The following is a 15,648-nucleotide window of genomic DNA, read 5'->3' on the forward strand; positions in this document are numbered from 1 at the left end:
AGAGCCAAAATAACAACAGATAAGTTGCCTTTAATTTACTTGATTAGAGGTTTTTGTCAGATGATGCCGTGCCTTTTGGCGGCAGGCAATAACGCAGTAACCTGTGTGTGTCTTCATTTGCCTGTTAGCAAAACATCATATGATCCTTTGAACGGATTTTATTGAAACTCTTACAAAGTAATCATTAGGTGTACAGCACATCTACAACTGAATAATAACAATCCTGCCGACAAGAAATAAATGTTTAGGGCAAAACAATTAGCTGCCAAAGTAAAAAAAAAATGTCTGGGAAAAATGAAGGTCTTCAACTTATAGTTTTATTGTGACAACATGAAAATCACATGTGAACAGAAGCAAACAATAAAGTGTTCAGTAAAAAAAGAACAGTATAAAACACAATATATAAAAATATATTTTTGTCTTTTTGCAGTTTATATCATATTAGTGTCAAAATATGGGCTGGAATGGAAATACAGTTCTTCAACACACAGTAAGATCCTAAAAGTCACAGTTTAAGGTCTCGAGCATGCTGGCCATGATGTCACTTTAAAAGGGTTAAATGGCTCATCTACAGGAGAAAATCCCAACAAAAAATACAACTCTTAGTTCAGTTAGAAAATAAAACATTCAGTGATACTGTTTGACTCAACAGTGAGACAAGAAGCACGCTTTGTTTAGGACTGCAGAATAATAAAACCAGATTCCTTTAAAAGTAATTTTTTTCCAACCCTCGATGGAAAGCTTTCACACCCAGCTGGTAAAAACAAGAACATTGCTTTTTAGATTTACCTTGGACCAAAGACGCTTGAAGCAGATGTGCACGTACGTAACGTTCAAGTACAAAAACGATCATTACAAGATATTGTGATGCATTCAAAGACCAAAGGGGAGAAACTGATGTATGGATGGAGCTAATAAAATGAAATGCTTAGTCACATTTGACACTTTGTGCTTTCTTTGTCTTAAAAAACTCAGTGGCACTTGGGCGAGTAGATTCTTCACTAGCTGTTTGGATTGATTTGCCTCTACTTGCTTTTATTATAGATGTTCTTAAAATTCACTTGGTTTAACTTTCCAAAAAAAAAAAAGCTGCTTAAAGGTTTAAATTCCAAATTAGGATGTTCATTTAGGCTTATGGGCAATTTTATTTTACCCAAATTGGAGATGACATTTCCCTAAAAACAGATGAATAAAACATCCAGAGGAAGGTTGTCACATTTTGTTGACGGAGCCACAGAACAGTCATTGTTCCTAAGGCCAAAGGTTCAGTCAGTCTGTAAAAAGAGGTTTATGAAAGGTTACCCATCTTCATAGTTAGTATCCAGCAGACATTCCCATCTTCCTCAAGTCCGACACAGCCTCTATGCAGCCATTCTCCTTTTCCAAGCCATTGACTACATTTAAAAAGAAGCTCCAGTTCCCAAATTGGTGTCCAAGAGTTTTGAGGCCTTTTTTCACCGACTGAGAACACAGAACATATGTGAACTAATAAAACTTCTCAAAACTGCAAAATTAAATGGTTGAACTTAATTATCTTCAGATGTTTGATGTCCAAATTGAAATGATGCAAAAGTTTTTGAACTGGCCTTAATATTTTTATATTTAATTTTCTTGTATCATTTTTGTGGTCTTAATCAATCTTTCAATCAATTTTTTAAACGTTGGCTGCCTTTTCACTTATTTTCTGTTTTTTGTTTTGTTGTCAAGGGATGAATCAGTGTTGTGTCGCCACATAAAACGTAGCATAGAACCATCATTTTAATTTAGAGGAATTTTGTCGCAAAGACAAATTATTCCCGTTTAGCTCAGTTTACGGAAAATGCCAAAGATAAACCAGCAAGGAAGAAAATCTCGTCTAGCACCTGTACGGTTGCAAAAGCACTCTGTGACACTGAGTGGCATTTTAAAAAGATCAAAATGCCTCCCTTACCTTAAAATGTTGGTAAAATCAGCCTTGTTCCCACAATGCAATGCATTACCTGCAGAACCTGACTTTACAGACAGTTTAAGGTATTTACTGGGAAATCTATGTTAGTAAACCATAGCATTGTTACTGCTTCTGCAGCTTTAGTTACCAGGAAACTTGTGTAATTAAAATAGTTTTCAAAATAAAATTGTAAGTTAAAACCGATTAGTGCTTAGGCTTGACACATTTTCTCTTATCCTTCATTCTGCCCCCTTTTCTTTCATTTATTGGCTCATAATATGATGAGATGCAAGGACTGGACAGAAAATTAATTTAAAAAGCAGCCAAAGTCCAAAGGAAAACATTTAAATACTTCCAGAAAACTACTGATTGAGACCACTTTAAAAGGTTGCAAGAAAGTTTGATTCCTTGAAAGCAAGAATTATGATTTTTTTTTTATGTAATACTGCACATTAAGTACCTCATCAAATCCTGTTTCAAAGTTTGGAATGTTCTTTGAATCGACAAAAACGATGGGAACGGCAATTGAATCCTTCAAGCTCATCCCAAGCCAGAGGCGGTTTATTAGGGACTGCGAAAGAGAAAAAGATAACTGTTTCAGCACCAAAACATTATACAAACTATGAAACAAACTGTGTTTAATTACCAAGGCCACTGCTGAGGTAATCATACTTCCTCCTGATCCACCAATCACAATTATCCTTCCGTTCTTTGACTCCAGTATGGCAGGAGTCATTGAGGAGGGAGGCCGCTCACCTGCATCAGACAGACGGAGTTCGAAACCAGAGCGAAAAGACTAATAAAAACATGTTTAATTAAATCCTTACAGGACGTCGGGCAGTGTCAATGTTCATGACTTTACCCTGCCTCAGCGTGTTTGTTCTCCAGCAAAAATCAGCGAGCTCGTTGTTCAGGATCACGCCCGTCTGCGGAGAGTAAACGGCTCCTCCGAATCTGCAGAATGGATGCGTAACATATCATCAAAATTATTTCTTTGGATGTGTTTGTAGGTGTAGACAAAACCTTGAAGAGTCCTGCTCACATTTGGTTTATGGTGCTGGTTGCGGAGACAGCCAGTCCGTCCTCGTCCAGGACAGAAACATGAGTCGTCCCCAGGTGATCAGGAGGAGGCTTGATGTTACTGTAGTAGGAGCTCTCATGTGTAGTGTTTGAAGTAATCATCTTTCTGACATGATCAGCAAAAGAGGGATCAATTAAATGTTCAGCACCCTGAAAGAAGAACATATGACAAAACAGCCCTGAATTAGAATGTCTCCTTCATTCTTCGACATTTGTTTTGGTTGTTTGTTGTTTGGATTTTGCTTCCAAGCCAAGCCAGTTTGGTTTTCCACCATGGGATCTTGGTTCTTGTGATACTTTGGTACGTCTATGTCCCACAGATGCTATTAATTTTCATGGTAATCTTTATTACCATCCCAGATACACTGAGTCATGCTTCTGTCTGCTTCTCTAATGCAAATATTAACATGTATTACTTAAAAAATAAAACCGCTTATGTCTTTTCTGCAGTGAATAATATATTCACATTTTTTCTAGTTTATTTCATTGTCTTGTTGCCATCTTGATGCACTTTGTGATTCCTATCTGAAAAATGTGCTACTGTGGTGGGCATGAATCAGAGGTGGGGACTCGAGTCACATGACTTGGACTCGAGTCAGACTCGAGTCGTTAAAATCACGACTTGAGACTTGACTTGAAAAAATGCTCAAAGACTCAGACTTGACTTTGACTTTCATGCCATTGACTTGGGACTTGACTCGACTTGAAGCTATTTACTTGAAAAGACTTGATATTTTTTACTCAAAGTCTTAAAATTTAAAACACATTATTTATAAAGTGACGTCATTAATTAACTTCACTCATTCCGTATCAATATGCGCAGACCGTCCCTCTGTTTTTCCTCTCTCCTTATGTATGTATGTGTGCGTAGCTGCAGCACAACCAATCAAATTAACAGGATTTGGACATTAAAAAAACGCGGCGACGCTACAGAGCTCAGGGAACGAAAGACGAAATAACCGCTCGAATATGCTTCCGCGAGTAATTTCTTTTGGCTACGTAGGTTATGAACTTTCGAATAAAAAACGAACTGCAACTTGTAAAACATGCAAGAAGAGAATATCGGATGGAGATGCCACAACGTCCAACTTTGTCCGGCATTTGAAGCTTCACAAAGATCGGTAGGTGGCACTTTTCTTTTGCTGTAAGATAGTTGACTTTAGCTGACTTCGTGTTAGCATTTGTACTCCGGGTTAAATTGGTGATGATTTACCATAAATCCGGTCCTTCAAATGCTTCCACAAATAATGTGAACCGTGTTAGCTCAGGAGGCCGGTGGATAGTGAGCGGGGCTCCGGAACAGAAAGCAGATTCTGGACCTGAACTCAGGGAACAGAGTCTCTCTGTCCCATCATAATGATGAGCCGGGTCTAGTATCATCTAAGGATGGTTGGTGTATTTGAAGACATCTACGTTGGGAAATTATATTGACAATATATTGTTTACTGCAGTCAGTGCATTAAGTCAACTGTTTTTGACTTAATGCACTGACCGGCGTGACTGTCACATGTCGCACAGAACCCATTTCCAAGTAGTATAGCTTTGCTGGAAAAACAAATTTAAAAAAATCCCGTTTTTTTTTTTTTTTTGGCCATCTTTCAAAAATTTCTGTAAAAATAAAAATTGTACAATCTCACTGACCCTGAATATAACACTAAGTGGGATAGTTAACTGAGTAAGACATAAAATAATGAGCTCATTATTTTGTGTTTAGTGATTCTGACCAGCTTGATTCACACAACATGTTTTTATCAATATTGAGATGTGAAATTGGCTGTAGATTTAACCCACTTGGCCTGACAGATATTTATTTTACTATCACATCCAAAATCAAAACCACTCCACTTTATTTGCAATGATTTAGATTTTTTCATGTGGTTTATTTGTTAAAACAGAGCAAATACAGTGACTGTCCCAAATAAATTTTGTGTTTAGAATATCTGGCCCATATTTATGGAGGACTGAAACTAACATACTTAGAAATAAAAGCAGAAAAATAAATGCACCAGACCTTCCTGAGTTTACTTGTGATAACTTCATATATACTTATTTCATTTTTTGACAACTATGATTGTTGCAGTGTTAATGTTTATTTATGATTAGAAGGAAGTCAAATGTAATTCATGAATGGCTGTAATTTATTTTCTGACATCTGTTTACTTCTGACAGATTTGAAGAATACCAGATGAATAAGAGGATCACAAATGAACCTCAACAGCCTTCCATATCACAATTTCTGGACACTCGTGCTGGGCAGTACAGTATGAATCATCCACAGCAGAAAGCCATTACAAATGCCTTACTACGTGACTTAATTATTGGTTGTAATCTGCCCCTGTCTATTGTGGAAAACAAGAGTTTTCGACACTTTCTGACAGTAGTCGACAGCAAATACAGCCCAATATGTCGCAGAACAATGACATCAAAAATAGAAGATCTTGCTGCTGAGAAACATTTGATGTTAAAAACCCAGCTGAGCCAGACTGATCATGTTTCAGTAACAGTGGACATTTGGTCAGACCGAAAGATGAGGGGTTTCCTTGGCATCACTGTGCACTGGATACAAAAAGAAATTGAGAGGCTCGAGGTAAAATCAAAACTGTTGGCCTTTGAGCGCTTCAAAGGCTCGCACACAGGTGAAAGAATCTGTGAAAAGTTTGAAGCTGTATGCGATGAATACAACATCAAAGATAAGCTAGATTACATTATAAGTGACAATGCTGCCAATATGCGAAAAGCATTCACTGTATGCTTTCCCTCTGAGCAAGGTGAGGAACCTGATGATAATCATCATCTTGACGACCCAGAGCTCTGGCATGACTTACCCTTGGAAGATCAGGAAACAGTCGGTGCTTCTTTGGGAAAGAAACATCGCCTGCAATGTTTTGCTCACACACTTCAGCTGGTGGTGAGAGATGGCCTGACAGAGACCAAAGTGGCATCTCCTGCCCTTTCAAAGCTATCTAAGCTCAGCTCACTACTGCACACAAGCACAACATTGAAAGATGTGTTTGAAACTGAATTTGGTGAACGGAAAAGCATCCCTGCTTCTGTAATCACAAGATGGAATTCAACAGTGAGACAAGTGAAGGCGGTTCTTCAATGTGAACATCTAAAACTCTGTGCTGTTCTTGAAAAGGCTGGGCACAAGAAGTTGTTATTCACAATACGAGAGTGGAACTTGTTGAAGGAGATGGTGGACATCTTGAAACCGTTTGAAGAAGCAACTGATTTGACACAAGGTGAGAAAATAGTCACGATTAGTGCTGTTTTTCCATCTGTGCTGTCCCTCAATCACCACCTTGAGAAACTGAAGCCGCAAGTCCGTTTCCTGAATGGTCTGGTCAGCAGTCTCCAGGCATCTTTGAACAAAAGATTTCTTGGAATTTTTATCAGTGTGCAAATGGCAAGAGCAGAAGAAGGGATCACTGCACCCTTTTCAGATCCAGTGTACCTCAAAGCAGCTGCTTTGGATCCAGCGTTTTCTCTGTTGTGGGTGGAACACCATGTGTTGGGCAGTCAGGACATGAAGACAGAAGTGACACAAAAAGTTAAAGGTAAAGACTGTATTTGGTGTTCTTTTTCTGTATTATTTATTTATTGTCTAAAATTCTAATACAGGCTCTTTTGCCGCTGTTACTTGGATGTTTTCTCAGATCTGATCCTGGAAAATGCTGCAGATCCTGCAAAGTCGGAGCAACACGTGACTCCTGGTGATAAAGATCAAAAGGACTGTGAAGATGGAGGACTGTTTGCTGCTTATTGTAAGAGGCAGAAGAAGGATGTCCAGACAAGTCCAGCACTACAGCTAAGTCATTACCTCCATATTGCTGATGGACAGAACGCCCTCTTGTTCTGGGCAATGAACATGCACACTCTTCCTTCACTGTTTAATGTGGCCACCAGAGTTTTGGCAGTGCCTGCTTGCAGTGCTCCAGTGGAGCGCGTCTTCAGCTATGGTGGCATCATTTTACGCCCTCATCGTGCACAAATGACAGACAGACTTTTGGCCAGTTTGGTCTTTTGCAAATGCAATGCAGAATAGTTAACTGAAATACAGTATCCTCAATTGCAGATTTCTGTTAATTGTTCAGTTGATATATTTGTTTTGTTTCTTGTGTCACTCAAACATGGACACATAAAAATACATGTTCACTCAGTGACCAGGTCAGAGAAAAGAGGAAAAAACTGCTGTTATGGTTCTTTGTATTGTGCTGTGGAAATGTCAGCATTTTCGTCTTTTTTTATTGAATATCAAGTTTAACAGAACTGCGCAATAAAGAGGTCCAATTTAAAAATGTTTTTTATATTTTGTGTTCAGCTGCACATGTTCTATCATTTGAGATAAATACAGATTTAAAAAAGAACAAATGGTCTATTATTTGAATTTTATGTATAATTGCAAATTATAAAAAAATAAATAAATAAAAACGACTCGAAATGACTTGAAATTAAAGGTTCCTGACTTGAGACTTGACTTGACTTTTGCCTGTCTTGACTTGAGACTTGACTTGACTTGACCGTTTTTACTTGAGACTTGACTCGGACTTGAGGACAGAGACTTGAGACTTACTTGAGACTTGCAACACAGTGACTTGGTCACACCTCTGGCATGAATGCCTTATAAACTTATTAATGTTTTTTGGCACAGACGCATCTTTAAAAGCATAGTCCACACATCTTAAGTCTGGTTGAGGTTAGGGATTTGGGATGGCCATTCCAGAAACATATTGTTATCCCACTTTATCCAATCAGAACCTAGTTTTGATGAATGTTTGGGATCATTGTCCTGTTAGAACACCCAGGTGTCAAATGTCTGATGATTTGAGGTGAAGTTGAAAAATTTCAGAGCTAGTCCTCCTTCATTATCTCATCCACTTTATGCAGTGCACCAGTACCACAGCATGATGCTACCACCACCATGCTGGATAGCTGACTCCATCAAACGTACTTCTTGGGACTGTTCCAATTTCTCATTTGTAATTTTATTTCAGGGTTATTCCATTGGTCAGCCCTGATTGAAAGAATTCACACCTAGAAGTTAATCTGTACCCCAAAATGTTTTTGTTTTTTTTTGTGATTGGGAGTCATTTTTCCCGCTCTGTATGCAGAAACACATGCAGCCTTTATGTACAATGAAGTTTTGACTCCGTAGATTAGAGAAAATCCACAATAAAATCAAGCTTTTTCACCCAGGTTTTGTGTTTAAAAATCATTGAAGTTATTTGTTGCATAATTATTAAACCATTGGTTAAAATAAATAATTAAAAACCCCAAATTAATTTCACATCTATGCCCATGATGACTGTCTATAAATCAACTTTACTTAAGAGAGGAAAGTGAACTCTTCATTTTTAGCTTTTTAGCTGTGGAAGAATCATTAACCATTTTATTTCACACGTTAAATCTGAAGTTTGGGATTTATCTGAGCTTTTTGTGTGAAGGTGGCCAAGTTGTGCCTTTAAACTAGATTGACAAGCAGAAAAGTAACCAGTGACCAAAACAGTGAACTGAGGAACACTTACAGTATGCTTTGTGTTTTTAGAGGAAGGATCATAAATGTTCTTCTTTTGTCCATTAGTAAATTTAGCTGCTTCAATGAAATGATGGTACATCTGAATCTTCTTCTCACCAACCAGGGAATCTGAGGTTAGTGAGAACCCTTCAGAAAAAAAAGGAAAACAGGATTTTAATGTGTTTGTACAGAAATCACAATTACAGTCATAACAGAAGAAATCAAACCTTTCATGATCTGGAGAATGAAAGCCAGCAGCGCCCCTCCGGCAGGAGGTGGAGGGATGTGCATCTGAGTGTCTCCCAGGGAAACTGTCCACGGATTGACCTCCTGCACCTCGTAGGACTTCAGATCCTCCATTTCCATAGTCCCACCTGTAAAGCAAAGAAGAACAGAAAAGAGTGTTTGATTTCTTTCTCCTTTCTTTACATTATTTAGTTATATTTGTCAAAATGCAACCCCCCACTTTGGTCAGGCTAATTTTGCACCAACCTGCAGCTTTTATGTCTTGGATTAAGGCACGTCCTATCTCGCCTTTGTAAAAGGCATCTGCCCCTTGAGCTGCAATGGTTTCCAAGGTTTCTGCAAGTTTAGTAAACCTCAAGGTGTCCCCTTTCTTCAGCGTGGTTTTGTGCTTGTTGCAGAAAACTTCGCTGAGAAAAAGCACACACAGAAAACCCCACATTAAACATAAAAATTGACAGTTCACAAGATTCTTGAATGCTAAATCCAGAGGTTTCCCCAGATTTTTCTCATTAGGAGTGTTAATGATCAATGCACGAGAATCAGGACTCAGATTTTATGCAGCATCAAAATAAACTCTGAATAATGTTCATGCAAAGTGCTGTCTGGATCTTCATACTGCTGCTGACGCACACACACACACACTCAAAAAAACTGAGACGCTGAAAGACATCAAAAAACAAACAAACAAAGGAAAACCTTTTTTATATAAATGTATTCCGAGGTGTTCTGATTACGGATGCAGTTCTATACCTAAAGCTGCCTGAAATAATCTGCAAACTTTGTTTTCCTAACTTAAATTTAACATCTTCTTTTTTTTTAGCAGGAAAAACACCATGCTAGTCAAACATTTTTCAAAGAAGGCAAACAAATCCTACTTTCATCTCTGGCCTACTCTGAACATGTTATGCAGACAACGCCACAGCGCTGTTGTGCAATAAGAACAATAATTTACGCAGGCAGGGTGTTGTTATCAATGATTTCTGGGTCTAGTTATGCTGAGTTATAATGGCTTCATGCTCGTGTTTTACTTTTTATTCTTTTCTTCTGCTCACTTAGGTTTAGATTTCAGTCCCTTTGATAGGATTTTGATGGTTTTGTAGTTCATAGGCTTTCTGGTATCTCAAAAGTATGTTTCTTCCTTGGTTCTGCCTTCCCACACTTGTCTTGTTTACTAATTGTTGTGAATCTTGTTGTATCTGTTTTGATTTTAAATTACACCTTGGTTTTTGTTTATGTTCGCCTTTAGATTATGACTTAAAGTTGAGTTGTCTACACTTGTCTGTTTGCTTGTTTTGGGGTTCTCATGGCACAGAAGCGAGCTGGGCAACAAAGCTTAACTATAATGTTAGAGCATGAAATGAAATGATAAGAGTCAATGTTTACTGAGACGTTACAAAAACCTATTATGGAATTAGTGTCTTCTGGAGGCAACATCTGCATTAATGGTTATCGTCTCTCTGTGATTGAGCGGCATGTGTGTAGCTTTACCACAGTGATGAGTTCTCCACATGGCCTTTCACCTTCGGGTTGTTCAGTAAAATGTCCAGATAAGGCGGTAAGGGGATCCCTTCCCGGGCCAGTTTGATCGTTGGCTCCAACAGCTTGGCCCAGGGCAGCTTTCCGTAGCGTCGGTGCATGGCCTCGTAGCCCCGCAGCTCTCCAGGAACACCGATCCACTGGCTGCCTGGGAAATATGCAGCCGAGTTAAACGAACAGCAGAAACAAAAAGACAACCTTGGTGATTAAAGATGGCGCCCCATTTTGACCCTTTTTTAAAAATAATCTTCACGAATAGGAAGCTGTCATTTAAAGTTTGATTACTGTCAACGTATTTGTTTTGAAACAAAACAGACCGTGTGTCTTCTTCAAGGCTGAAAACTAAACTGCTAAAAAGGTATTTTTACTACAACCTACGGGGCAGAGGTCACCACACAAAAGTCAAGATGCTTTCATCTTTTATAATTTAAGAATAATTTTGATAATGCAAAATGTTTGTTTCAGATGCAGTAACAGCATAAATAAAAAACATTAGATGAATGATTCATAAATGTTCACTCAGCACTGCAGAGAAGATATAAAATAATGTAAAATAAAATATTTGTTTTTGGGCTTTAAAATGTTAAGGATGGTTTATAAATAAATTATTCAAACTTGCCCCTTATGAAGCATAATAGTTGCACACGTATTGTACACTAATAAATGTTTAAAAGGAACTATTTACAGTACTGTGCAAAAGTCTTATGTCGCTTCTCATTGACCATTTTTAAAGTGGCATTATTTTAATCAGGCTTTCTGAAGGACTTTCAAAGTTTTCTGAACTTTGGCTGCTTTTTTTTATTAATTTTTTTAACGCCTGAGCTTTTTCAGAGGAATGTTTTGGGTTTTTTTAGGTCACTGAACTGTGAATCATTCAGGCATAAGAAGGTTCCTTAGCTCAAAGGATGAATTAGTGTTGAGTCAACATACAAAAGATGCACAACACTCCACAGTAATATTTAATAAAACACATGTAAAAGGCGTTAGCCAAAGGGCTACTTTTCAATTATTGTCCTTACACTGGTGTTATAGTCACCCAAAAAATATAATACGCTATTATATATCCAAATATTAAAAAAGAAACAAAATTATTCAAACATTAATGTATAAAAATGAGAAAATATTCTAATTATCATACATACAAAACCATTACTGTGATATGATACTACAGCTAACAAAAGAAAGAGTTGTGTTATTGAGAACCAGAACAAAACCCACAAGATGTCCACTTTCTTTAACTTTCAGCAGGTGCTGCAGAAAAAAGGTGAACAAACAGCCAAAATCCAACCCAAAACTTTGAAAGATGTTCAGAAAGAAAGAAAACATGTTTCCTACTTGCTGACCAGGTAACTGATTTTGACTCTCCTTGTCTCACATTCAGACTCAAACGTCCATATTTTGGACGGTGCAGCTGGACAAATAATTCTGGTCCTGCTTTTTTCAATCTGGAGAGTCTCTCACACCAGAACCAGCAGCAGATGGAGAACTGAATAAAGTGCTAGACTTGTTAATGCTTCGAGGCAGAACTAGGAAAACTGCAGTTTTAGTCCAAGAAGAGCCGGAGTCCAGGTCTGGGACGAGAGGCATGCAGGAAAAAAGAGCTGAAAACCTCAGCCCTAAAAACCACATCAAGGACTCCCAGAAAAGCAATCTGCTGCCTTGAGGACATAAGAAGGCTGGGTTTGGCGGTAAAGAAGAAATCTTTGACACTTGGCAACTTTAAGAGCTCAAATCAAGATGGCCACTGCAGCTTAGAAACCACAAAAATGGCTACATCTCAGTCAATTTTACAGATAATAGGCTAAAATTTAGTGTGTTAGTAGCTGAGTCTTTCCCAACACAAATTCTGCGTGCTAACAGATTACATGGGATCTTTGTTTATAACATTGGAGTTCACTAACCCTTTCTGACTGTTAGCAAAATATCTTATGAAGTAGCGTACTGATCTTAATGAAACTTTCAGGAAGGTATCATTGGATGTACAGCTACAACTGATATGACTGGGATAAAACTTAAACAGAATCTTTGTTTAAAACAAATGCATGCGAGGTGGAAGGCAATAAATACTTCATTGAGGAATGTTAGTTTAATTTTATTTATTGAGGCAAAACCCCACTGCTTTAAATTGGATGACAGCAGGCTTTTGCTATGAGACACTGAGGGACAGCTCTGCCTACCTGTGTAGAACTTGAATGAGGGGACACATTCATTTAACAGGTTAGGCTTCCATGTTTTTGGGACAGTCTCTCTGAAGTTGTAGACCGTTACATTGCCTAGGAAGAGACGAGCAACTGTGAAGACTGACTTAATCTACAAATGAAAAAGGAAATATAAAACATGGGACACAAACAACAGGAGAAATCGTACCTGTTTTATCTTTTATAAGTACAATCGAGCCTCCCCCGATTCCCATGCTCTGAGGGTTCGCCACAGATGTGCACAGAAGAGCTGCAATGGCGCCATCTACTGCCGAGCCCTTCTGCTCAAGGATGTTCCTTAAAAACATTCCCAGTGGATTCATGAGAAATAACTTTTTTTTACCACACACACACACAGAGACACACACATTCATTCATACACTGTTTAAAGAGGTTTTAGACGCTGGGCTTTATTACAGTGCTGTGAGGAGAGGGCGAGTTTGAACCTGCGCTCAGTTTAGAGGTCAACCCTAAGCAACTAAATCTCAGCCCCGGGGGGTTTCTCCCACTTTCCTCTCCTTTAAAGTTACTAAACTTGAATCAAGAGGTAAGCAAGCATACAGAATTTATCTTATTGGTTTTAGTGTTTTAAATTTACCTTAATCTGACTGCATGTCAGATGTCTGAACTTGCAGTGTGGGTGTCTCTCTTAGACCCTGAATGAGTCTTTTTACAGAGAAGCTGGCAGGAGACCACGTGCTCGCTGAGCAACAAAAAAGGCATTGTTAGGAATGTTTTGAGTCTGTAAAGATCAGCCCAGCTCGAACTTTTTCAGGGTTTACGAGACAAAGAATCACCAGAATGACAGACACATTCAGTCATAGAGGTAACGTAGAAAAAAGTGGTTCCCAAAGCTGGGGTCATAAAAAAACAACTGTGGGGTCTCAAAAAAATTTACAGAAAACAAACAATCTTTCAAAATGATAACATATTTAGCCTTAATTGTTACAAATAAATAAAAAAATAGTCACAAAACATAAAATGGTAGAAGAGATGTGTGTACTTCAGCTAAATATTCGGGGTCAAGAGTTATCTGTAACTTTTGTTTTGTGGTTTAAAGCAGAAAAGTTTGGGAACCACTGGATTAGAGAGAATGTTGACTCTAAAGAAAAGCCAGTTTGGAAAAAGTGGAATGTTTGGGCTGACAGGAACATACCTGAAGAAGAAAAGTGATAAAAACGAGTTTGAACATAGTATAGTGTAAACGAGCATACAGAAGGTGTTTTATGATTTCCTGGCAGCTGCGTCTCTATCGTCCTTCTACCGATATACCCACTGTCCCTCCTCTGCACATGTCCAAACCATCTCAGTCTGTCCTCTTTGTCTCTAACATCCTTCTGTCCCTCCTCTGCACATGTCCAAACCATCTCAGTCTGTCCTCTCTAACTTTATCTCTCAGTCCTTCAACCTGTGCTGTACCTCTGATGACTTCATTCCTAATCCTGTCCATCCTTGTCCCTCCCAAGGAGAACCTCACCATCTTCAGCTCTGCCACTTCCAGTTCTGTCTCCTGTCTTTTTGTCTCCAAACCATACAACACAGCTCCTCTCACCACTGTCTTGTAAACCTTTCCTTTGACCCTTTTGTCATAAATCACTCCTGAAACTTTTTTCCATCCACTCCATCCTACCTGGACTCTCTTCTTCACCTCTTTACCACAGTAGAAAAGTAATCATTGGATTTCCAATGATGTATAGGCATAGTTAATCAACCTTAGCCAACACAAACATGGCTATAACTTGGTGAGTTTTACAGATATTGAATTAAACTTTGGTGTGGTAGTAGCCAACAGTCATTCTCAACACATACCCCAATCACCAGATCATTGAATGAGATTGATCTAATTTTCAAGGCTTAACCAAAATATCTCTAACCATCATTTCTCAATATAAGGAGAATTAAGCCTGAGCATGAAAGGTTGCGGGCGATATGCATTCCTTTAAGCTTAACGCAGAATATTTTGTCTGTGTGCTCTTGACAAAAGAAACACCAGCATCAGCATTTTCAGTCATCAAAAGTCAAAGGATCCAAGTTGTCTATTGTCTTTGCCTTGACCTGGGAAGTGAACCTAGTACAAAGACTGGCCCGGGATTAAATGAACTTCACATTTTAGAACACAAAAGCAGGAAAAGCAGCACACCCTTTTATATAAACATCACCTTTCTCCTTTACATTAGCAGCTACTGTTAAGAGACAAAAAAAAGAACATAATGTGACACAGCTGAGCAAACAATCATTTAGAGACAAATCCTTCCAGTTTTCAATCACTCTTGTCTTTCATGAAAAAAAATAAAAATAAAAAAATCAAGAACTTGTTACGCTTGTAGTTCAGCTGGTGTAATCTCTATTCTAGACAGAGGCCACCAAATCTCTTAACCTGCTTATCTCACAGCTCATTTTAAGAGCCTGACAGCTCTAAGATTTATTCACCGGGAATAAATAAACACAATCACACTCAAGGCGACTGAACATCACATTACTGAAGTCACATAACCCCCTCCAAAATGTTATCAAATAAAATAAGAGAAGCATAAGCCTAAACTCAACATGAACTTACTTGGCAATGTCGGAGCAGAGGTGGGAGTCCGCAGCCACGGCCGCGCGCCTGAAGCGGCCGCCGGAGCAGCGGACACCGAGCACCGTGGCGAGGCAGAGGCACACAAGAGCCACGGCGCAGAGCGCGACAAGCACAACGCAGCAGAACCTCAGCCAGGGCTTATACTTAAGTGCCATTAGACTTTTGTTCTCTTTTTTCTTTTTTTCTTTTTTAAGAAGGAAACTTTCAGCTGGAGAGGAGGAAGAGTCCTGCCGCGTGCTGTGCGCAAAGACGCTCAGTGGAGTCTGGATTATCCAAACTGCTGGTGCGCGTACCTCTCCTCCTCCAAAGTGAAAGCTGGGATAGTGCTGGTGGTGGGGTGTGTGGGCGGATTACTGGATATGTACCGTGTAATTCTATCTGGGAAACTGGTTCATATCACCCAGTTATAATCGGGGGCAGTGACGTGCGGTGAGGTTCATGGTTGGTGAGGCACTGAGAGTCAGATTTACAAATATATAAATCCAAAAGGGTAGCTTATTCAATTGGCTACTGGTTATTTCATATCTCATCAGCGTTCTTCACACACACACACACACTCTCTCTCTCT

The 15,648-nt window shown here is 38.8% G+C and overlaps 1 protein-coding gene across 2 annotated transcripts; it reads right to left on the reverse strand.

Annotated features, from left to right (window-relative positions):
* Positions 1–295: 295 nt before the first annotated feature.
* Positions 296–15,392, reverse strand: ggt5b (gamma-glutamyltransferase 5b). Of its 2 annotated transcripts, XM_017410727.3 has the most exons (12): positions 15,060–15,391; positions 12,672–12,799; positions 12,482–12,577; positions 10,257–10,452; positions 9,015–9,175; positions 8,750–8,896; positions 8,533–8,669; positions 2,970–3,157; positions 2,790–2,881; positions 2,574–2,683; positions 2,388–2,498; positions 296–1,461 (listed from the first exon to the last, which is right to left on the reverse strand). In XM_017410727.3, the coding sequence occupies exons 1-12, from the start codon at positions 15,233–15,235 to the stop codon at positions 1,315–1,317; spliced, it is 1,689 nt and encodes a 562-aa protein (XP_017266216.1). In that variant the 5' UTR covers positions 15,236–15,391; the 3' UTR covers positions 296–1,314. The 2 variants fall into 2 exon arrangements, 1 of the variants encoding a protein (XP_017266216.1); XR_005234036.1 differs by lacking the exon at positions 296–1,461 and having other exon boundaries at positions 2,755–2,881; positions 15,060–15,392.
* Between the last annotated feature and the right edge of the window lie 256 nt (positions 15,393–15,648).

The sequence above is a fragment of the Kryptolebias marmoratus genome, linkage group LG14, assembly GCF_001649575.2.
Source record: "Kryptolebias marmoratus isolate JLee-2015 linkage group LG14, ASM164957v2, whole genome shotgun sequence".
In the NCBI taxonomy this organism is placed as follows: Eukaryota; Metazoa; Chordata; class Actinopteri; order Cyprinodontiformes; family Rivulidae; genus Kryptolebias; species Kryptolebias marmoratus.

Coding starts and splice junctions, on each gene's coding strand:
- ggt5b (XM_017410727.3), bottom strand. CDS start 15,235: ATGGCACTTAAGTATAAGCCCTGGCTGAGGTTCTGCTGCGTTGTGCTT. Junction 8,897..9,014: donor CCAAGACATAAAAGCTGCAG/GTTGGTGCAAAA, acceptor TTTGCTTTACAG/GTGGGACTATGGAAATGGAG. Junction 2,882..2,969: donor ACCAGCACCATAAACCAAAT/GTGAGCAGGACT, acceptor TCCATTCTGCAG/ATTCGGAGGAGCCGTTTACT.